Below are 14,465 nucleotides of genomic sequence, written 5' to 3' on the forward strand. Positions count from 1 at the left end.
TGACTTTATAGCCAACCAATCTCTAATATTAGAAAAAAGTTTCATTAGGTCGGATATAGGAAAAGGAAAATTTTCCATTTTTTCGAAAAAAAGCGAGGAATGGGTATTAAATTAGATCCTGACACTTACATGAACCTTTTACATAGGTATTAAATTAGATCCGTGGATGTATTTTTTTCTCAATGGTAGGGTTTTTTGTGCTTGAAAAGGCTCCGATTAAACTGATATGATTTCACAAACACCTAGATTAAAAACAATGTTTTGGTACCACTCATAGAATAAGATCCAGAATGTCATAAAATGATGCAATAACAAACATTCCGAACAGCAATGCCAAATTTATTGAATTGAATATCAAAAAAAGGCAACACAAATGATAGCTCACAGAATTTATGTGGTTTCACCATACGGAAGGGTAGTGTAAATCCCTAGGGGAAAGGAGATCGATATTTTTTTTAGTAGAAATCAAGGGGAGGATTAGAAGAATGACAAACAATATTGAACACTACTACATGTATATCTCACAAAAGAACCCTCTATTGACTACCAAGATGTTCTCCCTAACTCTCTAGATGCATATTGTAACAACCCGTCCCACATCGGTTGGTGAGGAGAACTAAGCACTCCTTATAAGGGTGTGGATACCTCATCCTAGCATGACCGGTTTTGGGGCTTGCGTTGCGCGGCTGCCAGAAACAAAACCGTGCGACTACTGCTTTGTGGTATAGCGGGCAGGTTAGTCAAAGCGGACAATATCATTGCTACGGGGTTCTGGGGGCGTTACACATATGAACCATATGAGTCAATGTTTATGCATAAACAACAATGTCTATCTAATGCTACATTCTTAAGGGCTAAGCTCAATCCTGCAATATCGTGTCATATATCGTGCATGAACTCTAGAAGGTTTCGTAGGGTTTAAATGCCTTCCACACAATCATACCATTTTGCTTCATAATATTTGTACGGTCATGCAAGAGTTCCACAAAATTTTCAGCTTCAATTGCACGACCATTCATGTCTGTTTCTCCATTATGCATGTCACATGGGACAGATAATTCTTGGTGTCAACTTTTCAAAAGAAATATTTCAAACGAATTAAAATTACACTTGTATAACTCTATATGCTAATTGAAATAGATAAAAGGAATTGGTTATTCAAAGATTTGGACACATTTCTCGGGAATATAAATATTTTTGGACGAAATTTACTCACAAAAAAATGTGTTGGATAGAATAAAATATAAATAAGATAGTTTAATCGAAATTGCATGAAGTTTGTAACAGTGTAACCAACTACATACTCTTGCCAAAAAAATTGCAAAAAAGAACTCGTGAATATCATGTCAGAGAAATATTGTAATGAATGCTCAATAATCCTTGAGGGAGTAGCACAATTAGTTTTGGTGTAATATTCTTTCACAAACAACGCATATGTGTGTCCGAGTTTGATAACCTCAATGTGGTAGTTAACATTCCATTGAGATTGAGCTTCTTATGGGTATTAGGCTCTTAAGACAATCACCTAGCGACACGTTGTGTACTTAATTTGCCTCTGACATGATCCTCTCAGGATGGGGCGTTTTGGGCCACCTCGAGAGTTTCCTGTTACAAACCCTTTTGCATAAACTTCCAAGAGGAGTCAGTGACCAAAAAACTGTAACAGCGAACAAAATCCAAGAAGTTAGCCGACCCAAGCAAGCAAGAAATTATTCCAACTATCACAACTTCAAAATCAGTAATTGATATTTTGTGCCTTTTTTTCCTCTATACATGATATGTTTTCTCTAAAGGTTATAGTACAGGATAATTAACCATAGAGTAGAATAAAGGTGATCGCATTAAAGAAGCAAGCAGGAAACGTGAACACATAAATAGTTTTAGAAACGACACCTATATATGTTCCACATGCAATCATATATATGTGGAAATTAAGAAAGGAAATCAGAATTGATGCACATACATGATGCCAAATCATAGTGTATCTGATCCCTTATCCGCCATATGCTACCAAGGAAAAAAGATTTAGCAGCCACCATGCACCTTTTATAAGTAAAGAAAAAGATAGGAAACGTCATGTCATGTCATGTACAATATATCACATAATTGATGCAACCCATGAAACATAATCGGATGCAAGCAAAAGTTTGAGTTTTCTACTCTTAATTTGTGGTTGTGATGCTTTACATCTATGAAATTTAACGAATATGCCATATACATTAGAGGCTACAGAAAAGTTAATTTATGGTTGAAGTCACAAAGAGACTCCTCTTAATCTCTTTGCGTGTGTAAGTTGCTTCTATTTGCATTTTTTATTAATATAAATAATGAAAATCTACATCATATGGAAAACAAAATTTAAGGTTATACATCCGTTTTCTACAGTAGTCATTAGAACTTCATATCCTTTTACTTGATATTTCATTATGATAGCCTATTCACCTTCAAAAATATGCAGAAATAGTGTGTCAAAATATTAGTCATGGGTTAGTGAGATGAAATTTAAGTTAGTTTAATTGGTTGTTAGAGCATCTCCAACAACAGATTATTCAAAATGAAAAAAATAGGGAAAATGGAGATTTTGAAGGAAAAAAAATGAGCTCCAAAATATCTTTAAAATGGATAAAGTGGGAAAAGAAGGTTTTTTCTTCAAATCTAGAGATTACTCCAAAAATGATTTCCATGTGTGAGAGAAATAGATTTTAATATACTTCTACCAATAGGAAACTTTGAAAATAATTATTTAGAGAAAAAAATAATATTTTAATATTATAATCAATGTTGGGTTCTCCAAAATTAGGAATCTGTTGGAGATGAATGTAATTTTTTAGAGATTTTCAACTTTTGGTTCTACATTTTGAAGAATTTTGGAGAATCTGTTGGAGATTCACTATTGTTAGTTTTGTAATTGTTTCTAAAAGGTGTTAGACCTCTTAACTTGTTTTCTCCTTTATAAAGGCCTTTGTCCTTTTCCTCATTTAATTAATCAGAAAAGCCTTATTATATACCTCTTATACAAAATACTACAGTTAGCTGAAAATCTGCACACACAAAAAAAAGTATTGTTTTGGAATGTTGTGGTAGCCATTATGCCAATTTTTTTTACATTTTTCTATATTTTTTGTTGCAAATACGTTAAGTTGACTCGACTACAATTGTTTTCAAATTATAATTAATCACTCATGATTAATTTGACTATAGAAACTAAAGATGTTGATGCAGTGTACCATAACTGAAACGAAGATTGATCCCTTTTATTCTACGAATACCTGGGAATAATCTCTTCTAATGTTAGTTAACTCAACGAAGACCGAACTTTAGGCTCAAATCGCATTTACAGAAACTCAAATTTGGGATGGAAAACGGAAGTCTCTATATTCCAATTCTGACAATCCAAATTACACAAAAAAAAACCTATAAATAAGAGTACCAAACGTAAGAGGGTCTAGAAAAGATGATGGACCTATCATACAAGTCTGAACATAAAATGGAAATGAAGCAAAAAAAAAGTGTCCAGAAACATGTTTAAACGATATTTTTTGGCCTCAAGTCCTACCAAGGGTGTGATCCTCGTTTCAAGCTATGAATCTACGTATTATGAGCTAAAAACGGAATCACGTAGCAAAAGTTATGTGCGTTTAAGCGCATCACCCTCTTTTACTAAAATGGGCCTCTCGAAACTGTCTCTTGTAGTTTGAAATGAGATATTTAGAAATTGCAGAGAAAGATGCAACAAGATACAAGATGTTGCCACCAAAATAAATCCGACCATAAAACAAAAACATTCCAAACTAGATTGACTGCCCAATTCTTTCATGCATGAGCAAAAGTAGAATTGAAGAGAAGTTCAACTAGCTAGATAGGGTCAAATACGTAATTCTATCTTGTAATCTATGAACACCAAGAAGATGCAGATCCAACCAAAGGAAAGGAATTGAGACATGAAGAATGCATGTCGCTACCACTCTGATATGAAAGAAGTCATCTATCTTGTAGCTAATCATCGCACAAAAATACCTTCTAATAGTAACCTCCAATGGACGAGACTCGTTCCTAACTTTCATCTACTCAATCGTGCGGAATTGGTAATACAAGTCAAATATATTTTTTTATGGTAATCTCCGTGAATCTTCCTCGTCCTCTTTAATTTGGCTTTTCAAAAAATTTAGTGAATAAGAGTGAGTCTTTCTTCAATCCATACTCCTACTAACTTAGCAGTGTTTTGCACTTTTTCTTTCTCCTTCAAATTCCATCGATTTTGCATTTCTATTTTAGACACGTTTCGAGTCACATTCATCAAAATCTTGTTTTTGTTCAAACAATATACTAGCATCTTCTTTCTATTTTGCTTTTTTTTTTTTGACTTTTTATTCGTTCATTGAATCTGAACCTCACACAGTTGTTGCTTTTTTACCTTCCATGGAATGTCGTTTTAAATTTTTTTACAACGTTGTAATCATCCCCACTTGTTGCTTTTTGGAGTTAACCTAGACGAAACAATAGCTAAAGTTGTCTCCTTAACAACTTGCAAGTTTTTGAATTTTGTAGATTATTTCAATTTGAATATACCTTGAAAACAGTGAGTTGGTTTGGCCATTTGGAAGTATCTCGACAAGCATGATTTACCACTAGATCGAGTAGACAGACACTTGCCTAATCAATCATATTTCTAAAAACCAACATCATTCATCATTCAACGTTCACCACTTACTAATACTTAATTTTTACTTCTTTTTTTGGTATTTCCATATTCTTTTGTCTTTACTATTATCCCAACACTCCTCTAAATCAATTCTTTTACTTCTATCCCATTTTGGACATCATCCATCACTACCAATCTTAAAGCAATAAGATTGGTATACGAACAATGATTCAATTTATTCACTTTGGTTATATATGTATATGTATGTATATGTATGTATGTATGTATGTATGTATGTATGTATGTATGTATGAATATCATATGATAGTTGCATCAACTAGCCTGGTCACTTTCTCTTCCTAGAAAAATTAAGACAGCAGAGCTACTCCATCTTAAAGAAATTCTTGAATAGTAACCGCATTTTTGTCCGTCAATCAAAACAGTTGTGAAAATTCCCAAAATCTATGAGTAATGACTTTATCATAGAATGTTTAGCAATTGACTTTGAAAATAATTGTTAGTTTTGGCTGAAAAAAGTGTATTTTCATAATAAATCAATTATGATGTTAGTTTGAAATATCTTTATATGATGCTATACCTAGCTAGCCCAATCAAAACCCTTGAATCCATTTTCTAGCTATTATTTAGGGGAATGTTATTTATGTTAGAATCAAGTAAATTCATGCATTAGAAATATAAAAAGCATTAGAAAACAAGGCACGGCACTTTTTTCAGCGAAAAAATCCTCTGGAAAAAGGGATTACCGACGGATTTCCTGATAGGGAATATGATTTATCGGAAAAATTACCATAAATCCGCCACACAGTTTTCTAAAATTTTCAATTTTCTTAACTTAATTACTTTAACTAATAATTAGGATAAAATTATCGGTGGATTTTCGACGGACAATCTACCGGTAATTTAATTAAACTTTGAAAGAACTTTTTTTCATAAAATTGATTTTAGTTTAAAAAATTAAATTACCGGCAGATTAACAATCATTTTCAATATTCTATTTAATTTATTCTAAAAGTTTCCAGCGGATTAATCAGCCACTAATCCGTTGGAAATCGCCCAGAAAATAAAATTTATGTTTTTATTGATTTAAAATTTGTGAATCCAGTAAATAATACAAAAAAGCTGCTAAAACATGAAATCAAATATCATACATTTATTAAAGCCTTAATATGATCATACATTATTGGTAATAGTGATAATAAATCCACAAGTGATTGGATTTTTATGCTTGGTGGTGGTGTTGTTTCTTGGGCCTCAAAGAAACAGACTTGCATAACTCATTCCACCATGGAAGTTGAGTTTTTAGCCTTAGTTGAGGTAGCAAAGAAGCAAAGGGGCATAGAAATATATTACTGGATATGAAGTTGTCGCTGCAACCAATGTCAGTAATTTCTTTGCATCGTAATAGTGAGGCAACCTTGTTTAGAGCATATAAAAGGATTTATAATGGAAAATCTAGACATATTAGTTTGAGACATTTATATGTGAGAGAGTTAATATTCGACGGGAGAATGACAGTTATGTATGTAAGAACTTGTATAATTTGGTTGACCCTTTTACCATATGACTTTTTGATGGATATGGTAATAAATTGTTGATATCCAACTAGGTTCATACTAGTTAAATCTAGTATATCATTTTAGGATGAGTGTCAAAATCTTAATGAAATTCAATGCTTAATGAATTTCACCTCCATGAACATAAGAGGTGGTGTTGCTTCTAACAAAAGTTTGGGTCAACTTTTGTTAGTGTTCGTGAATCCAGGTTGAGCACACGGCTATAATGGTGTTATATGTTTATGAACATATCTTGATAATCAATTGTGTATGTGATTATTGCGGTTTAAATATATAAATCTTAGCTCAAAAGCTATAAGCCGCCAGAGATTTAGTTAGAATCTTGAATAATTGATACTAAGTTAAACTTCAATTCGAAAGATACTTTTACTTGTGCATAATTGATATTATTGAATGAAGACTAAGTGAAGGATAGTTGTACATATAATCTTCATAGTAAGATTCAAAGTGAGCTTTGTCCTACATAGAAAGAATAGTTGAAGTTTGTTTGTATTGGTGAGATATATATATATATATATATATATATGTGTGTGTGTGTGTGTGTGTGTGTGTGTGTGTGTGTGTTTGAGAGAGAGAGAGAGAGAGAGAGAGAGAGGTGTGTGTGTATATATATATATATATATATATATGTGTGTGTGTGTGTGTGTGTGTGTGTGTGTGTGTGTGTTTGAGAGAGAGAGAGAGAGAGAGAGAGAATTTTAGGCATATCACTTGTCCAACATTAAAAGTGTCATAAACTCTTCCTTAGTTTATAATCTTAAAAACAACTTGTAGAGTTGTCTAAGGTCAAGTGAGCTATGGAGGATTTGGCCCTTATTGTGTGAATTTACACATATTAAAATGTCAAAATTTAGCACTACATTTCCCAAAAATCATATTTTTAATGCTTGGAAGACAATGGCTAACGTGAGTTTTCGCATGACCTAGGTCACTGGAAATTTGGTGGTTCAGTCTTCACGGTCAACTTGATCAACGAAATTTTTGTGTTGGTTGCAGATGAGATATTCGGAGCTAACGGTGCTCAATTACTCCAAGAAAGCTTTGCAGTTCCATTTGGCATTTTAGATGGATCAAAGTTCCGATAAGAGCGTAGGGCGGTGCACTTATCCGTTATAAACTACCAATTGTGGAAACATATATTCAATTGGTGGGTTGGAGCTTATTGTCTTCAGTCTCTTTGGAGGAGCTTCTTGCTTGCACGGATTCCCTTTACCATTATGAGTTTGAAGCAGAACATTTGGAAGGAAATGACAAGGATCGCTCTCTGAACATTCTCTTATCATTCCAATGGAGCTTGAAACGTGCTACAGATTTCAAGATATCTAGGTCAGAATGGTGCGGTGGCCATGGCCTCAACAACTAATTCCCTTTTAAGTTGATCCGGTCGAGCGGTGGTTGTTTTTTCTCTTGCTTTGACTTTAAATCAATCATTTTATTTATGTTTATAATGCAATAAGCTAAAACACCGGCTCTGATATCATATTAGGATATATGGAACCCTTTAAATCTCTCTAAAATCCCTTATAAAGCGGAGGTTCTTAAAAATATACACGTTTAATGATCGGATGTGGAAGTCCAACAAATACGTTATTTTTAGAACAATCAAATAATATATTTCACAAACCTAATTATGTTAAAAAGGTGAATGTTAATAGCCACAAAGGGAATGATAATACTTCACTAACCTGTGAGCCACGGAACCCAGACATAACATTCCAACCCTTGCGAGGCCAGTCCTAGGGTTTCTCATGTCATGGACGAGAAAGTAAAATAATATCTCCACTATTTAAAAATTACAAATAAAACATATTATTTTTTGGGTTAAATGGATGAAATAGCAACTTACTTTCATAAAATTTCTTATTATAGCATTTCTACTTTTGTTTTTCTTTATTACAGTAATGTACTTTTAAATTATTTTTTATTAAGGCATTATACTTTAAAAAATCTACCCATAATAGCAATGGGTAACCTGTTACCTCTTAAACCGGTTACCCCTTTGATTTTTTTGCGTGTGTGGCTTTAATGAGGTGATGTGGATGACACATCATTTTGATGACCTAACTAAAATTAAAATAAAAACCTATTTCAAATTATTATTAGTTATTTTCATTTTTCATTGCTATAATCTAAAAAAACATTTAAATTTTTTTAAATTTTTCTTATTAAGTTGCATTCAAATTAAATATTCTTAGAGTAAAATATTTATTAAATAAATATAGAACATTATTTTCTAAATATATTTTGTTTGTAAAAAATGTAACTTTTCCTATTTTATGTTATTCAAATAAATACATATATTTTAAAGTTCTTTGTAAAATATTAACGAAATAAATTGTTATCTACAATTTTTTAATATTGTTATATTAATAAATAATTCAAAAAAATCTAATTAATTTAATATATTTATACGTCAAGTAAAAAGTTTTTGAACAAATGTAATATATTATTTAAAATATAATATTTTTTGGTAAAAAAGGAACAATTCTTATTTTCCTTTTTTCAAAAAACACATTTTTTTAAAATATTTAGCGAGATAAGTTGTGTTCTACTAATTTTATTGATATTGGTATATTAATGAATAATTTATAATTTTTTTAATTCATTTAATACATTTATTAAATAACATGTAAAATATCTAAATATTAAAATTAAAAATACATTGTTTAATAAAAACTAGTAGATGCTATAATAAAATAACTTTGAAAGTACAGTGATGTAGTAAGAAAGTCACATCACTATAGTACATGTGGACAACCTATGTAGACAATGAGGTGGCATGGAAACCTAGTATAATGGGTAAATTTAAATCAAAAGGTATTCAATGCTATAATGGGTAAATTTTTCAAAGCACATTGACCTAATAAAAAATAGTTTGAAAGTACATTGATGTAATAAGAAAAACTGAAAGTACAATGCTATAATAAAGAAATTTATGAAAATAAATTGCTATTTTTTGCATTTTGCTCTTATTTTTTAAAGGATTTAGAACCTAATCAAGTTAGGTATGTGATATGTCATACCTAAGCCCATTTTTGTTATTGTTATTGAATAATAATTTATTTTTTATAATGCATATCTTATGATTATATAATATCATAATGTAATATCAAGTTAAAATGAACTTTAGAAACTTGCATATAATGATAGTTATGCTCAAACTAATTGTATACGACCATATAAAGATATTTAATTTGTCTTAAAACTTTGAAAAACTTAATACTATACGTGTATCATATTTTTAAATATTTGAACATCCTTGAGTAGCGAACATTGTGCAATTTAAACAACCATATATAGCTTTAGGCAACAAACCACATTATGGATGACAATAAAATTGAATTACGAGATTCAACATTGAATCAAGAAATATGACACAAAATAAAAGGTAATCTTCGAGAATCATATTCATGACTACAGAAATCACAAAAAAAATAGTTGAAATTATATAGTAATATAAATTATTTCATACATGGTTTGATATTAAAAAAATATAACAAAAAATATTTGTGATTCCGAGTTGAAATTAACCGGAGGTCTAAATTGTTTTATGTAGAGTTTGATCCTATTAATTCCCTACATACAAAAATGTTTGGCAAAAAGAATAATTAACTTACAAATATCATCACATGATTTTCAAAACAAAAATATATAGAAAGTATTAATTGTTGAATATGATTAATTTTATTTCAGATAAACTAATGTTTCTATGAAAACAAGACAAAAGTCGGAAAAAAAAATGCAAGGAAGAAAAAAATAATCAGCAAGAAAACTAATAAGATTAAAATAGGAGGGAAAAAATATCAAAATACATTAATAGCTTAGTGGTAAGGAAGTGTTCACATCTACATGAGGTTTAAAGTTTCTTGTAGTTGCTACTTTGAAACTTTTTATCAGTAATAATATCACTGGGCTTAAATTATGCTCCTTGGGCTTTGATGCCCTGACCAGTCCTGAACCCTTGTGTTGCTTCCAACAGTTATTCTAATCAAGATTCTTACTTACAGTTAAAATTAATCGGAGAATCCAGAGAACAAAACATATGAGCCTTGGAAATGACGTTAAAATTAATCGGAAAATCCAGCCGGTTGCATCAAAGCTCTATGCTGTTCAAGAACAGCATAACTGCAACATATATAAATACACACACATATGCATGATAGTGGTTGTTATATGCAAACATCTAAAATGACCAACATTTCATATTTATTGCTATTAGTTTTTTCACCTTACCTTCTTGGTTTTCCCGTTGCAAGTGCGGATAACCAGATCAAGAACCTCAACAAACTGATCAAATCGAGAGGATCTGAGAGTCCGCCAAACGCAGATCCATGGACTGAACAGGATGTATCCAACTTATCTCCGGTTCATATTATACCTCAAGAAGGGTCACAGGAAGCAGACAGGATTGACAGGCTGCCAGGCCAACCACAAGTCGATCTTGATCAATATGCTGGCTATGTAACAGTTGATCCACAGGCTGGAAGGGCCTTGTTTTATTACTTTGCTGAATCACCTCAGAACTCTTCAACCAAACCTCTCGTCCTATGGCTTAACGGAGGTAACACAACTCGCTTTCAATCTACATCAGAATAGAAAACGTGCACAAGTTTTTGGATTTCTTTCAAGTCATACTTGATTTTGTTACAACTGCCAAACTTTGAAACAAACAACATAGCAGGTAGAACACACTACAACAAAATCAGGTTTATAGAACGCCAAAAATGTCTATAAACTACTTTATAGGACTTAAATTTATAAGATCAAACAATTGTGCATCCTATGTAGAAGTGTCGCAATAAGTCTATAGGTTACTTTTGGCCGTCTTAACAAGTTTTTTAGGAAGCTTGTAAAATAAATTAGTTTTTTACCGGACACTTATGAGAGAACACATCTTTTTTATAGGACACTTTTTCAAATGATATCATATAAAACAATTAGTATATCAGTCCTAAAAATCTTGTTATGATGTCCAAAAGCATCCTATAAACTTGTTCCAATGTTTTCACATAGGATACACAATTATTTTGTCCTATAAACTTAAGTCCTATAAAGCAATCTATTAGAACACTCTTTCGCAAAGTATAAACCCGATTTTTGTTGTAGTCAAATGTCGTTTAGTGCTAAATCACGCATAAATCAAGCTATGTCTTGTGCGTAATTGACATAGTCATGTAAGTGAACTATCAAGTTTATATAATTTGAGCATGATCATCTATGTTTTTTAAGATCACCATTTCTAGTCCTGTATCCACACAGGGCCCGGATGCTCATCCTTTGGATATGGAGCCATGGAAGAACTTGGACCATTCCGAGTAAACAATGATGGGAAAACACTCCACCGCAATGACTATGCATGGAACAACGGTAAGAAAAAAATCCTTTCTTTCATCAAAGTGGCAAAAACAGTCGCATCCATTATTTCCATATATAATGCAAAAGTCTAAATTATGATACACCAACAGTGGCTAATGTTCTATTCTTGGAGTCACCTGCTGGAGTGGGATTCTCCTATTCAAACACATCATCCGACTACACAACAGGCGATAAGCGCACAGCTAAAGACTCCTACACTTTCCTCCTCAACTGGCTAGAAAGATTCCCGCAGTACAAAACCCATGGTTTCTTTATTACAGGTGAAAGCTATGCAGGTCACTATGTACCTCAGCTTGCTGCCCTCATTCTATCAGAGAACAAGAAAGCAAACCAAACGATCATTAATCTTAGCGGGATTGCGGTAGGTACATATATGCACAATGATATAACATCCCTTCTGATTTTACGTACTAATGAGCCAGACTGGAATGTTATATGACTCTGCAGATTGGGAATGCTTGGATAGATGACAGTACCTCTTATGAAGGGATGTATGACTACTACTGGACACATGCCCTGAACTCTGATGAGACCAATGCAGGAATCAACAAAAACTGCGACTATGTTTCTGGGAATTTCTCGGATGCGTGCTATCAGTATCAAAGCCAAGGAGACGGTGAATATGGTGGAATTGATATATACAACATCTATGCTCCACTCTGTGATGGCAGTACACAAACCCCTGGATCTGTAAGTCTCAGATTCAAATATATAACAGGCAACTCTCAAAATTGCTTATATACTTCAAAAGAAATATATAGATATTATATACTTCAAAAAAACTCTCAAAATTGCTTATATGAATTAATTTGCAGTGGGAAAAGTTTGTCAAAAACCAGTCATTACTTCTAATTGAACTCCCATTATTTTAACATTATGTACTGCAACTAGGTTAAGAGCTTTGATCCTTGCTCTGATGGATATGTCTCCTCCTATCTGAACCGAGCAGAAGTGCAAGAAGCTCTTCATGTCAGAAATACGTCATGGACACATTGCGGGTACCTCTTTTCCAAATGCACATAAGCACAAGGGTTTCTCATGATTGTTAGAAGTATTGATGCACAGAACAGATCACCTTTACTTGCAATCATGTTGAACAAGTTTTCAGTTACACTGCTTACTTGGCAAAGATAAAAGGGCTGACTATTGCTTCTCTTATTCAGCGGTGTTGGATGGACAGACAGCCCAACAACCATTTTGCCTACTATCAATCAGCTAATTAAAAGTGGTATTAGTGTCTGGATATACAGGTGAGTTGACCTAATCTAAACTTATTCCTATTGTCCATCTTTGAGTTAGACTACAATAGTTGAAGCTTACCAAACTCTAGACTACAATTCTGATAGAATGAACCAAGTTAGCATGTTGTACATGTGAAGGCAACTTAAATTTAATCCATGAAAATATTTGCAGTGGTGACATTGATGGACGGGTACCAGTAACATCCTCAAGGTACTCCGTAAACAGGTTGAAGCTTCCAATAGAGACTGCTTGGCGGCCATGGTACTACAACGAAGAGGTAAAGAGTATTTCGAAGCTCGACATATTAAATAACAGCCCGAGTGTCAACCAGTAAAAATTAAATAAATGCTATAACAGCCGAAATTGACAAGCTAATGCTACCAATGTGATAGGTTGGAGGATATGTGGTAGGCTACAAAGGAGTGGTACTGACCACAGTAAGAGGCGCCGGGCATACAGTCCCAAGCTACCAACCAGAAAGAGCACTGGTGATGATCTCATCATTCCTTCAGGGGAAACTTCCTCCACCTTCAACAGAATAATCTTTAAACCCCACTGAATAGTTGGTCAGAAACAAATAACTTCAATAAGCAATTAATCCTGGGATTGATTCAATTGTATTTAAAGTTCTTTTATGATGAAAAACTACCAATAAAACAGAAGGAAGCATCTCAAGCTTGTGATGCAGATTCTTTTAAGGGATCAAATTCTGGCAAGGGAGATCAAGCCCTTCAACATTGCTTGACCAAAATGGCCTGATAGTTTCAGATGCTGGGAAGCAGCAAACAGCATTACACCGCATAAAATGTAATATCTAATTTGCTAGCTACATAATATATATGTGAAAATAAAACCAGATATACACAGCATAAAATGTATTATCCAAAATGCCACACGTCAAAATGTAATCAAATACCTGTCAGGTTCCTGTTCCAGTTCAGTATCACAAGAACAAATGCTATTTACATCTATCTTGTCTACTTACCATTTACATTGAATCGAAGCTTTTACAAATCAGTACTTAAAAATTGCAAACTTTCATTAACGGTAATTGGCACTCTCATAACTGATAGAATTGAAGCAAACAGTACTGAAGTGCCCAAGACATTTGTGACTATGACCTGCACTATGGAAGGAATTTTGTTTTGTTATGAAGGACCTTCGTGTTACGTTCACAACTGTATCTGGTCTCATTGTGAATTCACCATTGTGTGTGTGCTTAACATAACCTCTTTCTATTAACTGATGAGTGCAAGGGAACTCCAGATGGTAAACGCACTATGTTGACAAAAGTCGAGTGAAATTCAATAGTTGGGACTCTGTTATAGCCAAAATCTCTATTGATGCTAATCAACAGTTGTCTAAGAATTGAGGGGAAAGTGATGCTCAATTAGAGTACTCAATAACCATCAGAAGCTTGATGTACTTACCAAGTTGTACCAGACCTAACTTAGCGTATGCATTAAGCAGGCGGAGTAGATAGACTAGTGATCCGAGTCAGTAACACTCGAAGTCAAAGGGTGTAATCAGTGTGTTGATATCCTAAGGTACACTCAAGAATACGGATTGCATTATATTGGATATCCTAAAACTGTTGAAGAGTATAATGA

General features: G+C 33.0%; 2 protein-coding genes across 2 annotated transcripts; both read left to right on the forward strand.

The window, feature by feature from the left end:
- The first annotated feature begins 10,037 nt into the window (after positions 1-10,037).
- Positions 10,038-11,767, forward strand: LOC112510502 (serine carboxypeptidase II-3-like). The gene is made up of 2 exons (XM_025115931.1): positions 10,038-10,798; positions 11,497-11,767. The coding sequence occupies exons 1-2, from the start codon at positions 10,390-10,392 to the stop codon at positions 11,682-11,684; spliced, it is 597 nt and encodes a 198-aa protein (XP_024971699.1). The 5' UTR covers positions 10,038-10,389; the 3' UTR covers positions 11,685-11,767.
- A 281-nt stretch (positions 11,768-12,048) lies between these two features.
- LOC112509078 (serine carboxypeptidase II-3-like) lies at positions 12,049-13,397 on the forward strand. The gene is made up of 4 exons (XM_025113951.1): positions 12,049-12,303; positions 12,505-12,611; positions 13,027-13,132; positions 13,248-13,397. The coding sequence occupies exons 1-4, from the start codon at positions 12,049-12,051 to the stop codon at positions 13,395-13,397; spliced, it is 618 nt and encodes a 205-aa protein (XP_024969719.1).
- The last annotated feature ends 1,068 nt before the right edge of the window (positions 13,398-14,465 follow it).

Source organism: Cynara cardunculus, assembly GCF_001531365.2.
Source record: "Cynara cardunculus var. scolymus isolate 2C chromosome LG 3, CcrdV1, whole genome shotgun sequence".
Taxonomy (NCBI): domain Eukaryota; kingdom Viridiplantae; phylum Streptophyta; class Magnoliopsida; order Asterales; family Asteraceae; genus Cynara; species Cynara cardunculus.

Bases quoted from the DNA above. Each gene is read 5' to 3' on its own strand.
- LOC112510502 (XM_025115931.1), top strand. From the start codon at position 10,390: ATGCATGATAGTGGTTGTTATATGCAAACATCTAAAATGACCAACATT. The intron at 10,799-11,496 runs GTAACACAACTC...GTATCCACACAG, and splicing joins CGTCCTATGGCTTAACGGAG to GGCCCGGATGCTCATCCTTT.
- LOC112509078 (XM_025113951.1), top strand. From the start codon at position 12,049: ATGACTCTGCAGATTGGGAATGCTTGGATAGATGACAGTACCTCTTAT. The intron at 12,304-12,504 runs GTAAGTCTCAGA...TACTGCAACTAG, and splicing joins GTACACAAACCCCTGGATCT to GTTAAGAGCTTTGATCCTTG. The intron at 12,612-13,026 runs GTACCTCTTTTC...AAATATTTGCAG, and splicing joins ACGTCATGGACACATTGCGG to TGGTGACATTGATGGACGGG.